General features: G+C 28.8%; 3 protein-coding genes across 5 annotated transcripts in view; 1 reads left to right on the top strand and 2 right to left on the bottom strand.

The window, feature by feature from the left end:
• Positions 1–1,950: 1,950 nt before the first annotated feature.
• Vps51 (vacuolar protein sorting 51) lies at positions 1,951–8,872 on the bottom strand. 3 transcript variants are annotated; one of them, XM_018451818.1, is made up of 11 exons: positions 8,784–8,872; positions 7,960–8,055; positions 6,879–7,013; positions 6,599–6,820; positions 5,879–6,477; positions 5,537–5,750; positions 4,579–4,803; positions 4,097–4,431; positions 3,719–3,896; positions 2,223–2,335; positions 1,951–2,119 (listed from the first exon to the last, which is right to left on the bottom strand). In XM_018451818.1, the coding sequence occupies exons 2-11, from the start codon at positions 8,038–8,040 to the stop codon at positions 2,011–2,013; spliced, it is 2,211 nt and encodes a 736-aa protein (XP_018307320.1). In that variant the 5' UTR covers positions 8,041–8,055; positions 8,784–8,872; the 3' UTR covers positions 1,951–2,010. The 3 variants fall into 3 exon arrangements, with proteins under 3 accessions (XP_018307320.1, XP_018307319.1, XP_018307321.1); XM_018451817.1 differs by lacking the exon at positions 8,784–8,872 and having other exon boundaries at positions 7,960–8,093; XM_018451819.1 differs by lacking the exons at positions 1,951–2,119; positions 2,223–2,335; positions 8,784–8,872 and adding an exon at positions 2,565–2,669 and having other exon boundaries at positions 7,960–8,093.
• A 1,075-nt stretch (positions 8,873–9,947) lies between these two features.
• Positions 9,948–12,550, top strand: LOC108725047 (uncharacterized). Its single transcript, XM_018451820.1, has 2 exons — positions 9,948–11,918; positions 12,306–12,550. The coding sequence occupies exons 1-2, from the start codon at positions 10,128–10,130 to the stop codon at positions 12,543–12,545; spliced, it is 2,031 nt and encodes a 676-aa protein (XP_018307322.1). The 5' UTR covers positions 9,948–10,127; the 3' UTR covers positions 12,546–12,550.
• Positions 12,551–16,331: 3,781 nt separating this feature from the next.
• The window catches only part of Vps24 (vacuolar protein sorting 24), a 5,427-nt gene continuing 1,039 nt past the window's right edge, over positions 16,332–20,719 (bottom strand). Inside the window, exons 2-5 of the mRNA XM_018451823.1 lie at positions 17,568–17,661; positions 17,445–17,505; positions 16,713–17,107; positions 16,332–16,531 (exon numbers count right to left, since the gene is read on the bottom strand). Coding sequence (XP_018307325.1) covers positions 16,376–16,531; positions 16,713–17,107; positions 17,445–17,505; positions 17,568–17,612 — 657 coding nt within the window. The 5' untranslated portion in view covers positions 17,613–17,661 and the 3' untranslated portion in view covers positions 16,332–16,375. The remainder of the gene's footprint in view (positions 16,532–16,712; positions 17,108–17,444; positions 17,506–17,567; positions 17,662–20,719) is intronic.

Genomic DNA, 20,719 nt, shown 5'->3' with positions numbered 1-20,719 from the left:
TGCCGATTACTTGCTTTATTTCCCTTTCATTTGTCATCTTTTGATTAGACATGTGAATGTATTAATCATGTATAAAAAAGAAATCAATTTCGAAAAATTGTTAAAGAAAAGATGAAAATAAAACATATCGACTATTCTCCAAGTAGGACGCTGTCTAGTATATTTAAAATAAATTTTTAATAAAATCTATTTCCAACAGAATAGTGTATTCTAATATATATGTGTATATTTATTATAGTATATTATATTATATTAAATACTTTACGCAGATGATTTATGAATTGTAAGTTTATTCCAGCCTTTGAAACGAACGCTTCACATAACTATTAATTCACTTTGACACGTCGTAGCTGGAAGTACGATTGGTATCTATATGTAGCAGCAGTTTCAGATGGAATGCCACGAGAAATTGCCAACAAGTTACACATGCACAGGTGTTTCTTGAGATATCACGTGTCTGCTGCCATATGTTTGTTGTCTCTCTATCTTTGAGATCATTTTATAATCGAGATCTCTCTTCAACGCATCTTAAGTAAATTTAATTTCGTATTCTTTTTATTTGAGAAACGTAAAAAATATGTTATTAAATTTTTTCTGTTACGTATATTTTATAATCTCAAAAATTTTCTGAAAATTGATTAATTAACATTTAATTTTGCTATGATTTAATAATAATTTGATATATACAAAGATCGATAATATAAAGCGAAAAGCGAATATTCTATAATCAAGAGAATATGAAATTAAATTTATTTGAGATGTATTAAGAAAAGATTTCGAAAATAAAATGATAATTTTGAGAATAAAGTAATAATCAAAGATAGAGATAAATCTTTAATCTTATTTTAATTTAAGTTATTCTAATTTTTTAAACGTGAAAGAAATTAAAAATATATAGAATATTTTGTAGACACTATTGTGTTTATTGCATTAAAGTGTCCTCTTCTTTAAGATTAGAATAATAATTAATATAAACTCAGCTCTTTGTAAAAGAATTCAGAATCAAATTTTACAGAGTCACAGTTTGCCGAAAGCGTTTCAGGGGAGCGTTATTAAATTGAATAGAATGCCATGCGTGGGTTCAGGCCGGATACTCGCCGAATGAATCTCATCCCAAGAGAGAGGAAGTCCGAATTAAGTCGAGAGATAGCTACTGCCAAGGGGTTACAACCAACAAGTTCTCTTTGGTATCCTATACAAACGATAAACTTATTGCGATCCCATTCGTCTCTTAATTGATCGATAATATTCTGATGAATTAGGGTACTGTAAAGGTATTATTGTAACATGATATTAAGTTGTGCTATAAAATAAAAGATGAAAAAAAAGAAAACAAAAAATAAATAAAATGATAAAAATGATTATAACATAGATAAAATAAAAATCCAAAAAACAAGCAAAATAAAAATATAAGAAAAAATATTTAAAAATGTATTGTGTTATATGAGATATAATTTTTATTTTTATTTATAATATATATAATGTAAGATGATAAAAAATATAAATTTCTTAAAAAAAGAATTTAAAAGTGTGAAGAGAATTCGGTGAAAAAATTTGAAAGTACAAAATATGATAAAGAAGAATTCAGATTTATTTAAATCATTTGACTCTGTTTTGTTTCTTACATCATATACTGCTTCCAATAGCTTTATACTTTTAACAGAATATATATATATATATATATATATAGGGATGAGAACAATCAGAATCAGTTTCACAACATGATAGAAAAAGATGAAAGGAAAAGTTTGGGGATTTTTTAATAAGAGATTATATATTATAAAATAAATGAAACAGTGTGCTTATTGTGCATAATTTAATCCTAATTTTTAACTGTTAATTTTATTATTTGATATATATTACATAATATATATATTTAAATATTACAGCAATAATAATTATATTATTTCAAGATATTTTTACAAATTACATTGCATATATTACCATGATATATTATTTTGGTATATTTCTATGTATGACTGTACAAGATAATTTATTAACGTTCATAATTCAACCTCTTTCGCAAATAATGTCCACTACGCTGGGCTCCATCAAAACAGGGTCCAGACATCTATGGACTGCACTACCTAAAATCTCGTCTAGCAAAAAATGAACCACACTAAAAATAATAATAAGTGTAAGTAAATATATATTCATACATTATACACATACATATAAATTATTTATTTCAACTTATAAAATTAAATCGAAATCTCACTTACTTTTCATCTGACACGAATCGCCATAAATAAAGTTGCAAATAATGAGTATCCACTTGAATTTGTTGTAAACCATATTTGCTGAACGTTCGCAATCTCACGCATTCAAGGAAAGTCTGTATATACAAATTAAACAGAAAATATTAAAGAAACTTAATAATTAGATGATCCTATGACTTCGTATAACTTTTTTATACAACAAAATAATTCTTTTTTGTATAATACATTTTAAAATCTTATTATAAAAAATTACTATTATTATTAAAAAATAATTATTAATTTAATTTTTTATTCAACTAAACGTAAGCATGGCAAAAGCATGAAACATATTGCGTAGTGAACGATGGCAGAGTTGGAAGGATGAATCAACTTCATAAAGTGGATAATAGTCGTGCTATTTTGTCATTGCGACTACTCTGCACCTGAGTGATTATTACGCCAGTACAATGTCTGCTAGAAGTATTATTTCGCACAAATTTTTATTCCTCTATATATTATAAAATAATTTTAAAAAATAATAAATATTATTAAAAAATAACAATTTAATACTGTGATCTAATTAATAATAAATGATATAAAATATTTAAAAAATATTTTTAATGATATATAAATTTTTTTAAATGGTATAAATTAAAAAAATATTTAAAACGACTTGTACGAGCAAAATTATAAGGATGTAAAAACGCTTAACGCTATATATTTTCTCACAATTACAATATTGATTAACGTTTCGACTTTACAGAGACTTTTTCAAAATCTATATAGAATTTAAATCATGTTCAATAGAATTGAATAATACATACAATGAGAATTGATTATACGTCTAAATATTGTAATTAGTTTTCAAGTACCATCGTTATGATAAAATAATCAAGGATTTATCTGATTTAAATTTTGATCTCTTGTCGTTGACATCTTCCACGAATGAATAATTCATACGGATCAATAATTATTCATCCGTGGAAGATGTCAACGACAAGAGACCAAAATTTAAATCAGATAAATCTTTGATTATTTTATCGTAACGATGGCACTTGAAAACTGACTACAATATTTAGACATATAATCAATTCTCACTAATTAATGAATTCTCTATAAATAATGTTTTATTGTTTGACGACTAAAGTTTTGAGATTTCTCTGTTTGAAAATATTCATCAAGACCATTCGCACAGACAAAGTAAATGAAATATGAAGAAAGATCTAACATTTTGATTTCTTAACGGTAGTTTATCATTTGACAATTGTATGTATCATTCAATTCTGTTGAACATGATTTAAATTATATGTCGATTTTTACATCCTTATAATTTTGCTCGTACAACGATAATATATACAATAATATATAACGATTAATATACATAATGATTAATATACATAAGAATATTTAAAACGACTACTTCGTAGTTAAATATTCTTATGTATATTAAATACATTATATTAAAATATTATTTATAATTGTTATTATTATTGTTATTATTATGAAAATATTAATATCACCTTCAAGCTTATTTTGATGATTCCTGTTAGAATAGATGCCTTGTTAAATTGTACAGAAGAGAATATTTCGATTCGTTCAGAGAACAATTTATGGATATTCGTCACTAGAGAAGAATCGATGTGACTAGGTGTATAAGATGACCAATTTGATCTATAATGTTGCCTAGATATGCTAACACTAGAACAAATTTTTATTATGTATTCCAAACCCGATTTCAATGATAACAAAATAATAAATTTCAAAATAGAAAATTTAAAAATATCACATTTAGACTCTAAAAATTTATATAATCATATTTTCTATTAATATTTTCCAGATAACATTTACATGAAAACTAAATATTAAATTAAAAAATTGTTCAAGTGAAAATCTTTTACCTGTGAGTCTTTCTACTACTGTCGCTACTTCTATCGACCTGACCATCATTGTCATCGTATAAAGCAGCAACTTGTGCATCAATGGCAGTTACATCTTCGACAACTCTCTTCATAACAGCTCTCACGGTTCTAGGTTCAATCGTGTGCAACCAATCTCTGGTCTCTACGGATTTTCTCAGCATTTGGGATACTGTCAATCCCTGAATTCGTACATAGTGATTTAACAAATTCTGAGCAGCCTCTTGAAAACTATCACACATTTCTGATCCGGGAGTTATGATATTTTCTGAAGATGCATATTGATCAATACTGAAAAGATCGTCGATGGTCGTAAGCTGCAAAATATAAATGAAATATATTAGTTAATACATGTATAAACTTGTACATCTTAATTTATTTATACTAGTTTATTTATTATTATGATGTATCATAATGGTCATAATTAATTAAAACATTTTTTTAATCTTTTCATTTCTGAATACCAGATAACGGACGTTGCTTTCCTTGTACTCGATGCACATTTTACTGAGCAGAAGTAATAGGGTGGGTGGAAATTTGGGTACATCAGATCCATTGCAAAATCCAGCTACTGTAGCTGTGAGATGATGTAAAAAACCGATTACTAATCCTTCTCTGACTTCATCTACACAGAAACTTTGCAAAAATTGCGTTTTTAAACTGAATGACAAGTCTGGCTGTAAAAATACCTGGAACAATTATAACCAACTTAAGTTTCCATGGTTCTTATTTACTATTAGGAAAATAGAAGATGCAACATAAATATATCAAAGAAAGGAGAAGAAAGATTTTAAATGACAAATCACAGAAAAAATTATATACAGAATAGAAAATAAAATATAATTAAGTTACAAATAAAATTAAGTCATATTAAATCAGAAAATATTAATGACATAATTAAGAATTAATCTTAAGAACTATATTAAATAATACGGAGTTCTTGCACCATGCCTACATGAACATTATTAATAAATTTAAATTTCACATGTTTAATTTTTATTTTGATTCTACTTTCTCAAAGCAGTAAAATTTAGACTGTTATTTGTCAGGTTACATTTATTGTTAATGCTTTATGTATTATGTGCTTATATGCCTTTATTCCGGGCTTTTATTATTTGTTGCACCTTTTTACTCATTCATTGTTTTGTACTTCACTGATGATGGCTCGAAGTGAACCAAAACATTTGAACTGAATGTAAGCAATCTAATGAAGACATAAATATATTTTGTAAAATTATGAATTGAAAATCTTGCAGAGTTACTCTCACTTGTCCGTTATATTTTTAAATGTTTATATATTGTTTTAAATTTTGAGAGTCTAAGTTTTTTGTTTTAAATTAAATAATATAATTAGAAATTTAAAAATTTAAGAAAATAAAAAACCTAAAACATTGAATAAAGAATTGAGTTAGAGGTACAAACCAATAAATCCTGTAAAACTCCTTTAATTTTTTCAATAGTGGGCATAATAAGCAAAGCTTGAAGTTCCGCTAATCCTCCATCACCATCCTGTGTGACCTTAGTAGCTAAAGTCTGCCTTATTTTCACTAAAATCTCACTCAAGTGTTGTTTCAGACTATGCAAATGATTGCGACATTGTTTTCGGCCAGCATTTACAACAAGATCAGTACCAATTCTGCAAAATTATATTAATTTATTATATTTATAGTTAATATCGTGTGTGTGCCTGTGTGTGTGCGTGTGTGTGTGTGTGTATTCTAAATTATTTTTATATTTAAATTTAATATGTCTATTTTTCTTCACCTAGTAAAGTCTGTCTCCTTGAACAACGTATTCATAGCTTGTAACCTGCGATGAAATCTATCAAGAGCTCTTACTAAAATCGCTGTATCTGCTACATCTTCCACTCTTTTGCTCATTAAATCAAAATATTTTTTCATATTGCTCAAAATAAACTTATTTATATATATAAATGGATCCATAGCTTTTATTTCAAAATCATCAATTAAATCGTCTTCCAATGATCGATTTATGAACATATCATTGTAGGAAGTCACAATTAGACATAAATCACTAAGAAATCCTGAAGAAGCCATGTCTACAAACTCTATAATATCGTTTTCACACATATCCTTCAAAATATCTAATTGTTCCGTTAATCTTTCTTCAGCATGTATCAAGAATTCAGTGCATAATGAATCAGCTGGTTCCTTTAATTGTAGCAAAAGATCTATATTTTCGGCTAATGTTTTAGCAGAAGCGTCTCTCTTATGAAATTGTAACCTGAGTTTAGATTTTAATTCTTCTAAAATATCCTCGCAGTCTTTTTGGATGCCTTGGAAGGATGGCATGTTGCTGTATTGATTTAAAACTCTTTGCGCATGGACATAATCTTGAACTGCCTGAAGAGCAACAATAATTTATCATTTATAATTTAAAAACTAAGAGAGAATTGACATAAAAGATTTTATACTACTGTTATGTTATATATTATATATTCATATATAAAGATATAATGCGTACTTCTGCATATTTTTCTTCGTTTATTTTATCCTTAAGATTGCCAGGTAGCTTGAAAAGAAATTGTAATTTTTTCAACAAAGTGTGTACAGAGGAGAGTTTAGCAATTTGTTGTCTTGTTCCATGTAAAGTTGAAGAGATCTGCTCTGAAAAAGAAGTGATGCTTTCCATATTCTGTGCTAAAAGATCCATGTTGTCCTCCATCTCCTTGAAATCAGTTTTCATCTAAAATGTAATTAAAAAATTAAAGACAAATCTAATAATTTCTTAAAAGATGATTTACCTTGCGTATAGTATCGGTAGCAGATATGAACTTATTATAATTTTCATATACCAAGGTTTGCATATCTGAATGTAATGCTTGAGTATTTTTTAGGATCTCTGCTTCGTGATCCATAATTTGTTTTAATGTGCACTCCTGATAAATAATCCAAAGAAAAGTGTAAACAGTATTTTGTTTTATTATATAAAATACAAGATATATTCTTTTCAAAAATATATATAATAACAATTTTATTTTAGAAAAAATAAGAAAATAATGAATAAAAAGGAATAAAATAAAATAATATAACAAAGAAGGGCTACGAGCCTAAAACAAATCATTTAATATAAATTTTGATTTACATAAGAAAATAAACAATAATATAAAACATACGTTTCGATCAATATCAGGTCATTCTCAATGTTGACAAAAAATAAGTATTGTAATATAAAAATTAGAAATTATAATATTCGTTAACATAATTAATAAATCCTATTTTAAGCTGTTCAACAAAAACGCAATCTAGGCCATGTCCAATTAGATAAATAAGATTCATAAAAGCGCCGAATATATGTCAACTTGTAGATAGATAAGAGGAGGTATAGAATATTAGACTATGGGGGGAGAATGGTAGATCAAGGAAAAACTAAGAAGGAGAAAGAGACATTTATTTTTTCTCATTAACTAAGGTATTTATATATTTTATAATTTATTAGTCTAATTCAGAACAATTAATTTTTTTTATTACTATCTTTTTATATATATTTTAGTATTTTCTATATGTATTTATCTAATTGGACATAGTCTAGATCGCGTTTTTGTTGAACAGCTTAGGATAGGATTTATTAATTAACGAATATTATAATTTCTAATTTTTATATTACAATACTTTTTTTTTGTCAACATTGTGAATGACCTGATATTGGTCGAAAAGGTATGTTTTATATTATTGTTTATTTTCTTATGTAAGTCAAAATTTATATTAAATTATTTGTTTTAAGCTTGTAGCCTTTCTTTGTTATATTATTTAATTTATCGAGCCTTTTTACTTAATTTTAATAAAATAAAAACTAGCTCATAAAACTTTCTCAAGTTAACTTACCTTCAATAACTTTTGAAAATACATGTCAGAATTGAAATGTTGTCCATTAATGTCATAAGGATTATTAGTATTCTCTGTCATCTTGTCAATCTTCCTCTTTAATAGATAAATCTTATTTAATTCTTGAAATTCTTAAACCTCTGATCAGATTTTTAGATATAAAAAAACAATATCGATAAAATAAATTAATCTTATGGAATCGAATCAGAGTTTTTTGTATGCTCAAACTATCTTAAATTTATATTTGAAAAGATGAAAATTACATATTACAAAAACCGATATGTTGTGTAAAAATGTATACAAATTCTTCAGTTTTCTAAAACTATTATCTAGAAATATGTATGTAGTTTTATATATATAATATATAATGATCTGTCTTTCTCTCTCTTTAATTCATATGAGGCATTATTTTTAAAGTCTCTGATATGTTATCTATTATAATACGTTAAAGCATTTAAATATATTTTAGATAAAACTTAACAAAGAGCTTGATCCTCTGAATTGGAAATTGAATACATACATAAAGGATTTATTTAATCTCTTTGCATAGAAATTTATAATTGTAACGGAATCAAAAAGGACGTTTGAAAAATTCACTTAAGATATTTTTCTTTAAAAGGCTAATACCTTTCAGGAAAGATATATAAAATCATATACAATCAATTACTATATATATATGTAATCAACTACTGATTGTATAGTACCCTACTATGGCCATGGCACAATTTTTTAAATGAATAATATTTTTGTTACTATACTGTGTATTTATTTCCTAAGCAACAATATTAATTTTATTATTTATATGTGTGTGCATGTATACATACATATATTCGTCACTCTCTTATATTATTTTATCTCGCAGTAACGCATTAATAAGTGTTGGCAGCTATCAAATTGTGATGTTTGTAGGTTAACTCTAGATTACTCCACTAGTCTACTATTCCAGTCTCCAGATGCTGCGCAAAGAAGCATAACCCTACATCGTCGTACGAAAGCGCAACAAGTGCGGGAAACTCCTTAAATAAATTTACAATATCTTTTCACAACAATATACAGATATTTTGAACTTCAGTGAAATACAGATTTCGAAGTTCTCTTCCAGTTTTATCGTTATAGGAAAAAAGTTTAATTAAGAGGTAAGATCAAATGATCGTACGTCTTTCAGTAAAACAAATTTTAAAACTATAGCAAAATATGGAAATAAATATCACAAGTTTTATGAAATTGTAAAAGAAATAGTATAATCAATTTTAAATCGAGTTCTATTTCGTTGCTATCATTTTTATTAATCGAGTTAAAAAAATTTTCTGTACCTTAACCTCTTTTGAATCTAATGAACAAGAGCAAATAACAATTAACCTTTAAAGAGCGGAGGGGGATCTATTTTTTAAACTTTACAGGTTTTTCTTGAGTCAGTTTATCATTTATTGTAATTTATTCTATTCCTTGACTTAAAATATACTGTTTCAACGCCATTCTAGTCATTTTCCGTTTTGTAAAGGTTAATTTTTAATAAATATACAGTAATTAATAAAATAAAGATGTAAAGCACAAAAAAGGTGTCCTTAATTTGTTTCTATTTTCTTTTATTTATTTATTTATTATAAACATCTTTAACATAAGTTGAATTATTTTCAGGTGTAACGGTAGCATATTTCGAAGACCTGTTCCAAATAAGAGTTCTATCTCAAAATTCACAGTTAAGTTTTATATAATATTGTGTTGTAAAGAGTGAAGAGAAAGAATTTCTCCTTTGAAAAAATCTTCAGAAATTATAATTTTAATTGTATATTATGAAAAAGACTTTTAATTTGAAAATCTCTTGATTTTTGAGAACTGTAATTGTGTTACGAAGAAGAAAAATTTGACATCAATTTTAAAAAGAAAAGGATTTAAAAACTTATTATTTGGCAGCTCTAAATAAAAAAAAGAAATTTTTAAGACATTTTGAAAATCACAATTGTAACTGTAAACTATGGATAGAAAAAATTTGAGAATTCCTTTATGGGCTACTATTTCAACCATGAAGAAAAAGGATTCAAAAACCATATTTTCGAGCTAAAATTCTGAAAATGAAAGATTAAAAAACTGTTTGATCTTTCAGACTTATAACTACAACTTTGAACTATACAGATTTATTTGCTTTTGAGACTTGCAATATCCTAATCATGCCACATCCTTGCGTCGTCTGTGGTCGTTCACGCATGAACCCCAACAATCGTGAGGAGGAGTACATGTTTTTCGGCTTTCCAGTGAATGATGAAACTCGTTGCTGTCGTTGGCTAGAATTTTGTGGTCGTGAGGATCTATACAAACTCTCAAAAAAGCAGCTTCTTCAGCGTATGATTTGCTCCAAGCATTTCCAGCCGCAAGATTTTCTTAATGAATATATGGACCGTTTAAATTTGACGGCAGTTCCATCGATTTATGATCCTAAACAGAGTTTGTACAATATAACATGTATTCTTTGCGGAAGAACACGAAAAGATCCACCTGCAGAAGATTATGACGGAACAACTTTTCACCATTTTCCTGGAGAAGAATTCCGCTGTCTCCAATGGTTGGACTTCGTTGGTGTAGACTCTTATTACAGATTAACAAGAAAGGAAATCCTTTACTGCTATATCTGTTCCAAACATTTTGATCGTTCCCAATTTATCTCAGGATTTAAAGGAAGACTAATAGAAAATGCAATTCCCAATATTCGTAATCCAGATAACAAAAAAGAATCTGTTACTGAGTTACAGGACCAAACAGAATCTATTACTGAGTTACAGGCTGAACCAAAGCTTTTCAGCCCTTCGGGTAAGTGCAAAAAAGATCCACTGCCTATTACAGTATTGGAAAGCCAGGCTTGTGCCGCTTGTGGACGGTCAAGATCCGATCCAAGAAATAAAATTGAACGTTACAAGTTCCATCCATTCCCGGCATACGAAATAGGTCGATGTTTGCGCTGGTGTCAATTCTTGGGCAGGGAAGATATACTTAAAATGTCTCCCAATCAAATACGCAAACTCGTACTTTGTTCAAAACATTTTCAGACCGGCCAAAGTTTCCACAAAATTGGCCCATGTGATGCAGTACCCACAATTAAGGATATTTCTGAATCTGAAAATATTGTAGAGCAAAATGAAGATGATCAGGATCTTGGAGAAGATAGCAAAGATCCTTCCAAGACGCTTAAGCGTGACAGACCATTAGTGTCTAGCAAAAAACCCAAGATTGACAACAAACCTGCGCCATTGGCAAAAAAACGAGGAAAATCGCGAAGACCGACTTCTATTAATATTCCTAGGCCTGTTCCCCACTATTTGGACAATCAAATAATTAAAAAACTACCTCTTCCATCTGCAACTAATTGGAAGATTCAGTTGGGAGATCAATTGCAGCCGATTACAATTAATAATATTTCTTCAAATGTTGCAAATAATCAAGCAAACATTAAGAAAATTATAGTACCATTTACTGGCAATATATCAACTCTTGGTGCTCCGATACCAGTTCACAGTTTATCAAGTATTCCTCCAGGATTACTGATCAAAATAGATTTGCCAGAACAAGAACAACAGCGTCAAGAACAACAGCGACTACAACAGCAATCACAACAGCAATTACAACAACAGCGACCACAACAACAGCGACCACCAAAACGATTACAACAGCGACCACCAAAGCGATTACAACAACAACGATTGCAACAACAGCAAAAATTATCAAAGGTGAAGAAGCAAGATAAGACAAAGAACATGACAAATAGATCGAATAAACAAATTTGGGAAAATAATAATGGCCAAACTTCCGTTATATTGGAAAATGAGAAACGAAATATAGATAAAAATCTAGTAGAATTTCTAAAAGTGTCTTCAGAACCTGTAGAAGAGACTTTACATTCTAATGAAATACAAATACAGGAAGAAGTGATTCCTTTGAAATTATTGAATGTTGAAAGTGAAGTACAGGTTAGTTGAATAACATATTTTCATATTTATTATAATAACCATTACAAATATACAATTCCAAATGTGTTTTTGAAATAACAGTTATTTATAATTATTTCTAATTTCGTGATTGAAGTTTTTGTAATTAAAACGTTATCAATAATTTAGAACAATTAAGTTTTTATATGCATGAACAGTGGCCTTCACTTGTAAATTAAATATAGCATAATTCAGTTACATACACATAACAAATTATATATAATTGTTATAAAATGATGATTAATTGAAATAATACAGAACTGATTATTAATAATTAATGGATATATAAATAAAAAATAGTTTTATGTTTGTAATTGTATTCATGAATAATAATCCATGTGACTTTAATAACTCTTAACACTGATGCAGATAAAGGAAGAACACTATTTCGAAGAAAAGAAAAGAAAATTGATGAAGAAGAAAATTTCAAACAAGAAGGAAAAACGACAGGAGAAAATTTCGAAAACCATGAAAAGAACCATGTTTCCTATCAACAGCGAGATTAAATATTTCTTCAAAAAAATGACGCCACTGATGCATCGATTACCAACACAGGCTAGAGCGATGATGAAATTATCGATTGTTAACATGGTAATTGATCAACTCTGAAATTACGAACCTATATTTTGGAATCAAGATTTTCTTCATAATTTTTTCATAATTTTGTTAATTAGAAAATGCTTGACAAAATTTATAAATAATATTGCTGAAATTTCCATCTTTTCGAATATGATTATTTAATACATTTTTTGATGATGAAATAAATTCTTTCATTATGTTATATTGGATAATGTTCAAGAATCCCCCCAAAATTTATTTAAACAATGCGATTATAAAAAGATACTATAAAATAGCTTTTGAAAATAAAGAAATAAAGAATCCAAGAATTGAAATAGAATTATAATTTTGTTTTAATAATAATTTGTTAAATTTCTATGATTTAATTGCCGGTTTTTAATTAAATAGCCCTTAGTATATATATAAGCAAAACTTTTAATATTTATGGCAAAAATATAATTTAAGCATTAAAGTTAATAGCAATATTATTGTTTTATGATATTATCGTTTCACCAATGATTTACATATAACATCAAAGTCGCTATGAATTAATAATAAAAATATATACAATGGAGGATGTTAAGTTAAAACCGTTTTTCGACCAAAATGAAAAAGTTTCGAGATGTACAAATTATATAATACATCATATTAAACAGTTACTCAAGTGGAGTCGAATTGTCGAATAATATTTCGCTTATCTTGGGGAAATGTCGAGAAGAAATTGTGATCAAAACGAATAAATTTATCATATTTATGCTATCAAATTTATTGAGAAAGTAAGAAAAAGTAAGACAACAATTGAACAATAAGAATTGTATTATTTAAACACGTGAACGCTTCTTTTTGAGAAGAGAAATTCCACAAGACATACAATTTGACGTCATAATTATATAACGCAATAAGATATGGTAAATATGCAGTATAGAGGAGCACTCCCCGATGACCTTGACTGACATATGTGATCATTTTAGCCGAAAAATGGACCTAATTTAACATCCTTTTTAACTTTACGAAAAATTGTACAATTAATTTGGAAATGACGCCTCTTATTATTAGAACAGAGATAAAAGCTGAATATGGAAACTAAGTTTTCAAAGTATAAGGGCCAATGATTAAGAACTAATCTAGTTTGGAAAATATGTAACACTTAATAAGATTCTATATACATAAGTGGGTACAAATAAATTCATAATAATGTTGCGTGGATGGTTTGAAATATCGTGATGTAACAGATATGTAAAAAAATTCATAATTTATTCTTTTCTTGTGCGAAAATTAATTGAATCCGATATTTAAAATAGCGAGACACTATGTGCGGTTACCGTTAATACATTTTTAACCCATGGAAATTGGTCCTTGATACATTAATTAATGTTATTAAGAGTAAACTAAGTTTTTAGATTTAAAATATTTTTTTAAAAGTCACTCTATGGTTATCTTTCTTTTACAAAAATTACATAAATTACATAAATTAGAAATTCACTATTTTTGCTATCGATTTGAAGAGCTCTTTTAGAGAGCCGGGACTAGACATTTCAATACCCGAGTCACCCTCGAGGCAAAAGAAAAAATGCGTCTCCTCAGCGCATCCTAGTCCTGACTCTATTTAATTATATCAACAAAAGGGTAATAAGTTTAATATCCGAATCCAATTAGAAAGGATAACAATTTATTTACGAATAGACTAGTTAGTGCATAAAAAACGTACCACTATAATTAACTACATATTCTATATTAACAATATATGTGTGCGTGTGTGTATGCGTGTGTGTATGTGTGTGTGTATATATAAGATGGTGCATAAAATGTTATACCATTTGTTTTACATATAAATTTGTTTTTAACAAAATTGGTACAGAATTGGTATAGCATTAATCAGCAAAATTGTCTCTAATGGGTAATATTCAATATAACTGACGTTTTACCTTATAATCTCTTGGAGAGCCCTTGTGTTTGACTATTTTTTAACACAAATCTTCAGTTAACACACGGCACAATTGCACGATGTGAACGGAAACATCTTCGCCACATTCTTTGTTTTCGCAAAAAATAATACAACTTTTACTTCATGCTCAACATTTTAAGTCAACAGTCCGTTATCTGCTATCTTATAAACTGATGTATGCGCCTTCACCTCCGTCCAATTCCTACTCGTGATGTTACAACTAACAAAATTTCCACAAAGTGCGGAATTTGCCTACATAGTTAAAAAACTTGATACTTCGCAAATATAGTTTTAATGAAATAATTAAATAGTATGACATTTTGTGCGCCAACCTGTACATACATACATATATAATATTTACATACTTATAGCGCTTTCATTTTATAGTGTAAAAATGACATTTGACAAAGAAACTGTGCTACAAAAGAAGGATAAGAATTGTGTATGTTTTTATTTTTCCTTCTAATTGTAAGATAATCTTCGTATTTTGTGTTTTACTTGTAACGTTTTGATTCCTCTTAGATAATGTATTCTGTATTGATTTATGATAATATATTTTATGGTATTGTAAATGTTATAAAACTTTTTTGAAACTGCCTTTATTTTTAAATAGAGATGGATACCACAAGTGAGTTGTTTGTAAGTGATAATCATTTCTCAATTTTTTGAAAGTAATTAACGATTGATTAAAAAAAGATAGCTATAATTAAAGATAGCTTTTGAGTTAACACAGTTTCTCTGCCAAATAAAATAAACACAGATCTTACAGACAAAATTATATAAATGCTGAAAAGATACAGCACTGTATATTAATCATTAATATGTTATTTTCAAAGTTTTTTCTCCTCTACAACACATCGTTATAAAAATTGTCATTTATAAAAGAAGAGAAATTGCCACTCCCGGTATATAGTATGTATATGTTTATAGTCGAGGAAAATTTTTGCTATGTATTTATATATAAAGCGTTAAAAATAATAATTGTAACAATGTCATTACAAATAAAATTTATGTTAAGTAAAAAAGGTTTGATAAATTGATTCCTATTTAATTTTTATTATGTTTATTAATTAAACAATGTTTGCGCAGAAATACTACTAATTGCACAGAATTATTCTTTAATAAAAAAATAATTCAAAAAGGAGTCTGAATTATTTTCTCTGAAGGAAATATTCTTAAAGCTTATTCACACACAATTAGTGCCTTTTTTATACGCTCGTGACAAAAACATTGATATATGATAACAATAATAATACAAATATATATTATAATTTATTTATTTGTTAACAATATTATTCAACATAAAATATTCATTTCACTATAAAGTTGTTAAAAATACTGTATTATATAGTTTATTTGCTTTGCTGCAACTGTATGCCTTTTTCTCATTTCAACTCATAAATAATTTAAAAATTTATAAGCAAATAGCTAAACATCAAATTACATTACGAACTAACAAAAAAAGATAGCAACGCCAAATTCGAAGTTTTTCTATTACATTTATAAATGGCAAAATACAAAAAAATGATAAAAGTTAAAGATTTTTTGAAAGCTTAATTCAATCATCTTTGTAATTTTCTTTTTTAATTTTGATTAAAAAAATTTTTTAATTTTACTCTATACGTTTAATTTATTTTTTTAGCCTCAATCTACACAATTTTTCGTAATTTATAATTGTAAGAATAAAGAAAATTATTTAATAACGAATGTGAAAATAGATATACAGTACTTCCAATGCTTACTCTACAAAGTGAAACAGTATCTACAATATGATAATATAATATTTACATTAAATAGCAAAATAACATAATTATGATAAATAGGCAAGTGCTACTATTTATATAGTTTGTATTATTTATTTAATAAATGTTATTAAGATACTTATTTCCCTGACATTTGTATAATACAAGTAGTTTTGAATTATTTAATTATTTATCTAACTGCGAAGACTTTGCAATCGGTTTTTCATCTCTTCAAGTTCTTTGTCATCATCTTCTGTTTCCTCTTCTGCAGAAGTAGAAGCAATTCCAGGATTTTCTGTGACAACTGCAGGAGCTGTACCGAGCTGACCTGCTGTAACTTCCCATAAAATCTAAAAGAGAATATATAGCTTTTATATTAAAATGTAGTTAATTATGTATGTATATTAATTTTAATAAAACATTCTAAAAATTAATTACAAATTTTTCAAGTAGCTCTAATTCATGAAATATGGAATAAAATAAAAATCATTTCATTTTATTCTATTATTATATTACTAATTAATGATCTACCTTATCAACTTCTTCATCAGCTTCATCCTCCATATCTTCAGAATCCTCAATAGAATCCATCGTCTCGTCCAACATTTCCTCGATAATACCTGCCTTCATCATCTCTTTTGACATTTCTCTCATAGTTGCGGCTACTTCTGGTACTCTTACTAAAGATTGCATTGCTTGCATCACTTCTGTGGATTTAGAGACCGAACCAGCAACTCTGATTGTTGCTAACTGATTTTTCATTTGTAATGATACAGAATTTAAGTGTGCCTTAGAAGTATAAATCTTATTGCAAGCTTTGCGAGCCCTTATAATCTCTTTTGCAAGGATTTTGCATACATCTTTATCTCCTTTTTTTGCTGCTTCTTTTAAGGAACGTTTAACTTTGTCTTCTTCTCTCTGAATCGCTATACAAGAAAGCATTGATTATATTAATAATATTAGAATAACTATTTTTTTATTAATGTAGAATGAAAAAGTACATAAAAGGAAAGACTAGATTAATTAAAAAATTCTAAACATTCTATGAAAATACTAATTACATATTTCTAAAATTATATTTTTCCTAGATTTTATTGAGAATAAGGATTTCAACATTTTCATATCTTATGTATCTAATGCTAATGCTTGTTAATTCAATATTTTGGGTTTCCAATATGAAGATTAAGATTGTTATTGATTAATTGTAATTATATTTTTCAATTTTAAAGACTTCTTAAAAAATTTTTTTACATATAATCTTACCTCTAACCTGTCTATCAAGTTGATAACCTTCTTTTCTCAATTTGTGAGTCCATTCTTGAACCTATATAATATGATTCATACCAGTTATGTGAGAACAAAAAGGAATATTTTAAAGCAACTTACCATTTCCTTAGGATTTTTTTCCTGTGATTTTCCAAACAAACCCATGTTTCAATCGTGTTTATCAAAACGTCAAAGCATTCAACGACGTACTCTACTCATTGATTCTCACTACAGAATTTTCAAGGTTAGGTTGTCGGAATATAGCGCCTCTATGCAAAGAACGTGCATATTGAACTATGTAGTCACAGATATTTCCGGCGGATAACATATCCACTCTCTTTGATTTTACAATTGTTATAAATTTGGTGTTACATATGCAAAAAATATTGAAACGTTTTATAAGAAATTATAAGAACAGCTTAAAAGTCATATTACTACGTACGATACGTATTATGATTTATAATATAACTGTCACTGAGATTTTTTTTATTGTCAGACAGTACATGCAGAACAAAATATCGATTTAGGCCGCTAGAAATATCCTGAGCACTGACAAGTACGACTATTAAGGCCATCACACGTACAAAAATTTTAGTCGTAATCGTAAGGCCGTAAGCAAATCGACCAATCACAGTCGAGCGTTTTTAAACGCGAGATCGTAATTTTGATTGTGATTGGTCGTTTTACTTGCGATCTTACGATTACGACTAAAATTTTTGTACGTGTGATGGCTTTTATCAGAGAGAAACCTGAGAACGGAATCCATAGACAATGCTCAAGATTCGAGATGGTCTTAAGCTAGTACATGAACCAATCAGAGGCCGGTATTCATAGTCGGTTCTTATTTCAAAACCATCTTAAGTAATGTCTTAATACGCTAATGCAGCTCTTTGATTGGTTCATGACACCTCAAGGCTGAACTTAAGACGATCTTGAATATATAGTAAGAACTGACTATGAAAACCGGCCAGGGAATCGTATTAGCATCTTAAAACCTTGCTTGAGTTTAAGAACGGACTATGGCCGGTATTCATAGTCAGATCTTATATTCAAGGCTGTCTAAAGGTCCGTCTACAATGAGATTGGCTGTAAGCTGCTGTAAGCCGTAAAGAAGTAGGACGTAGGTAGTAGCGCAATTTCTACAACAATGGCTGCGTTCAGCAGAACGGTTGTTTTGCAACTGTTGGAAGTTTCCTTCGCGCTAATTGGATCATACTTCTAAATCTAGAAGAATGGTCCTATCTCAGCAGACAATCATAAAACGGTTGCAAAACTGTTGAGTCTGCTGAACGCAGCCAATGTCTGTCTACAATGGAATGGTGGTAATGATATAATCGGCCAATGAGAAAACAGACTGTTTGAAATCAGAAAATACACCGTTTGAGGTTACATGCAAAATGTGATAGTTTTCTCACTACTTGCAATATCATGAATATAAGAAAAATTGGACTTTTCTTTTTATTTTGCTTATCTTGGCACAGTTTATTACTGTCGCAATGGCAGGTTATAAGAAGAAGGATTACAATAAAGCAACGACGTTGGTGGGTTCGACCTATAAACAGGCTACGAAATGCTCAAGGATTTTACCATAACCTTGTTTAAGAATAAAACATCGTGTTCGTTGTCATCATCCTCTACGCTATTTATTATATTATCATCTTCGTCAGACATCGCGCTATTTTAATATCGGATATCCAGAAACTGCGTATCAAATTCACTGATGAAAATTCGCTGAGAATCGCTGTCAAAGTAACGCAAGACGTTTATCGTAAGCCGTAGGCAGTACCGAAATGGAAATAATCCATTTCACTTACGGCTACTGTTACGAGTTGCGATCTCCTTTACTGCCTACTGTTACGGTCTAAAACTTTCCATTGTAGACGGATCTTTAGGTACAGTCTTAAGATGTCACGAACCAATCAGAGGGCCGCATCAGTGTCTTAAGTCCGGATCTACAATAGGTGTTTTAAGACTTAAGCCGTAAGAATTGACCAATTACAGTCGAATCCGAGGGGAATAATCGACTGTGATTCGCCCATTTCTTATGGCTTAAGGCATAAAATCCTATTGTAGATCCGGGGGAAGACATTACTTAAGACGGTCTTGAAATAAGAATCGACTATGAATACCGGCCTATGGATTCCAGACTGAGAGTGGACATCCCGGCCTTTTTCGTGTACCAAACCCCGAAATAGGATATCCGAAAAAATTGATCACTATAAAAATTTTGATAAATTGTATTTTTCAATTTTCGACAAATATATGTTATATACATTTACGTATTTTACATATATTATAGACATATCTTTGCAATTTAATTGTTAATTTTTTAAATATGTTATTAATTTAAACAGTTATAGCTTATTTTATTTTTTGTTGTGCGTAATTTATTTTTAAATAGGTATATGGTTATTTATTAACCTTTAGACTGTCGGCATTTTTTCGTTAAAATAATGATTTTCTTTCTCGAAATTTTAACAGTACGTGTTAACACTAGCACATACAATGATTCAATCGAATGCGTATTTTGCAATATTTGTTTGGCCGAAAATTAAGACATACAGCGCAGTCACGCCATTGCGTTGCGTCGTTTTTGGCGCGAAGTCGTCCATGCGCTGGTTGCAAAACGGTTGAAGACAAAACAACTTCGTCTTCAACGCGCGGTCAACTTCACGCAGTTCACGCGGCAAACTGCAAAAGTGACGCCGGCAGCGAACGGATCGGCTCCGAGAGTGGCGGCGCGATTCGATCAAATGGTAACGTTAAATTTGTATTTATCGCTTATTGTAATATTTCAAAACGCATATAGATACTTATATAGATTCGATATTCGCCATGAACAGGACGCGCATTACCGATACGCCATTACATTACTCTTGGCGCACGAAGTTGATCGCGCGGGAGATGAACTGCTTCGCCATCTTGATTGCATTTGCGTTTCATTTTCAGAACGCGGCGAATTCGGGATAGACCGATTTGTCGTTCAATATTATTTTTAATTATTATATTTACTCTTTAATAGCGTTTTTCATTGGCAGAACTGGTGCGCACTCAGTGCACTTTAAAGCCGTTGTATAACAATCGACGTAAAGATATACGTTTAATAACAATATATAAACGAATTAAACCGTGAAATATTCGATACATTTTATTGTGCTATTTAATAAAATAAATTTTGAGCATTTTATCAATTGAGATATCTCACATATATATTTTTTTAGAACAGTGTACAACAGCTTTAATGTGCACTGAGTGCGCACTAGTTTTGCCAA

Source organism: Mycetomoellerius zeteki, unplaced genomic scaffold (genome assembly GCF_001594055.1).
Source record: "Mycetomoellerius zeteki isolate Tzet28-1 unplaced genomic scaffold, Tzet1.0 scaffold323, whole genome shotgun sequence".
Lineage (NCBI taxonomy): Eukaryota > Metazoa > Arthropoda > Insecta > Hymenoptera > Formicidae > Mycetomoellerius > Mycetomoellerius zeteki.
The sequence above is the reverse complement of the archived record's forward strand: the minus strand, read 5'-3'. Positions and strand labels throughout refer to the sequence as shown.

Coding starts and splice junctions, on each gene's coding strand:
- LOC108725047 (XM_018451820.1), top strand. CDS start 10,128: ATGCCACATCCTTGCGTCGTCTGTGGTCGTTCACGCATGAACCCCAAC. Junction 11,919..12,305: donor ATGTTGAAAGTGAAGTACAG/GTTAGTTGAATA, acceptor ACACTGATGCAG/ATAAAGGAAGAACACTATTT.
- Vps51 (XM_018451818.1), bottom strand. CDS start 8,040: ATGACAGAGAATACTAATAATCCTTATGACATTAATGGACAACATTTC. Junction 7,014..7,959: donor ATTTTCAAAAGTTATTGAAG/GTAAGTTAACTT, acceptor ATTATTTATCAG/GAGTGCACATTAAAACAAAT. Junction 5,751..5,878: donor AAGGAGACAGACTTTACTAG/GTGAAGAAAAAT, acceptor ATAATTTTGCAG/AATTGGTACTGATCTTGTTG.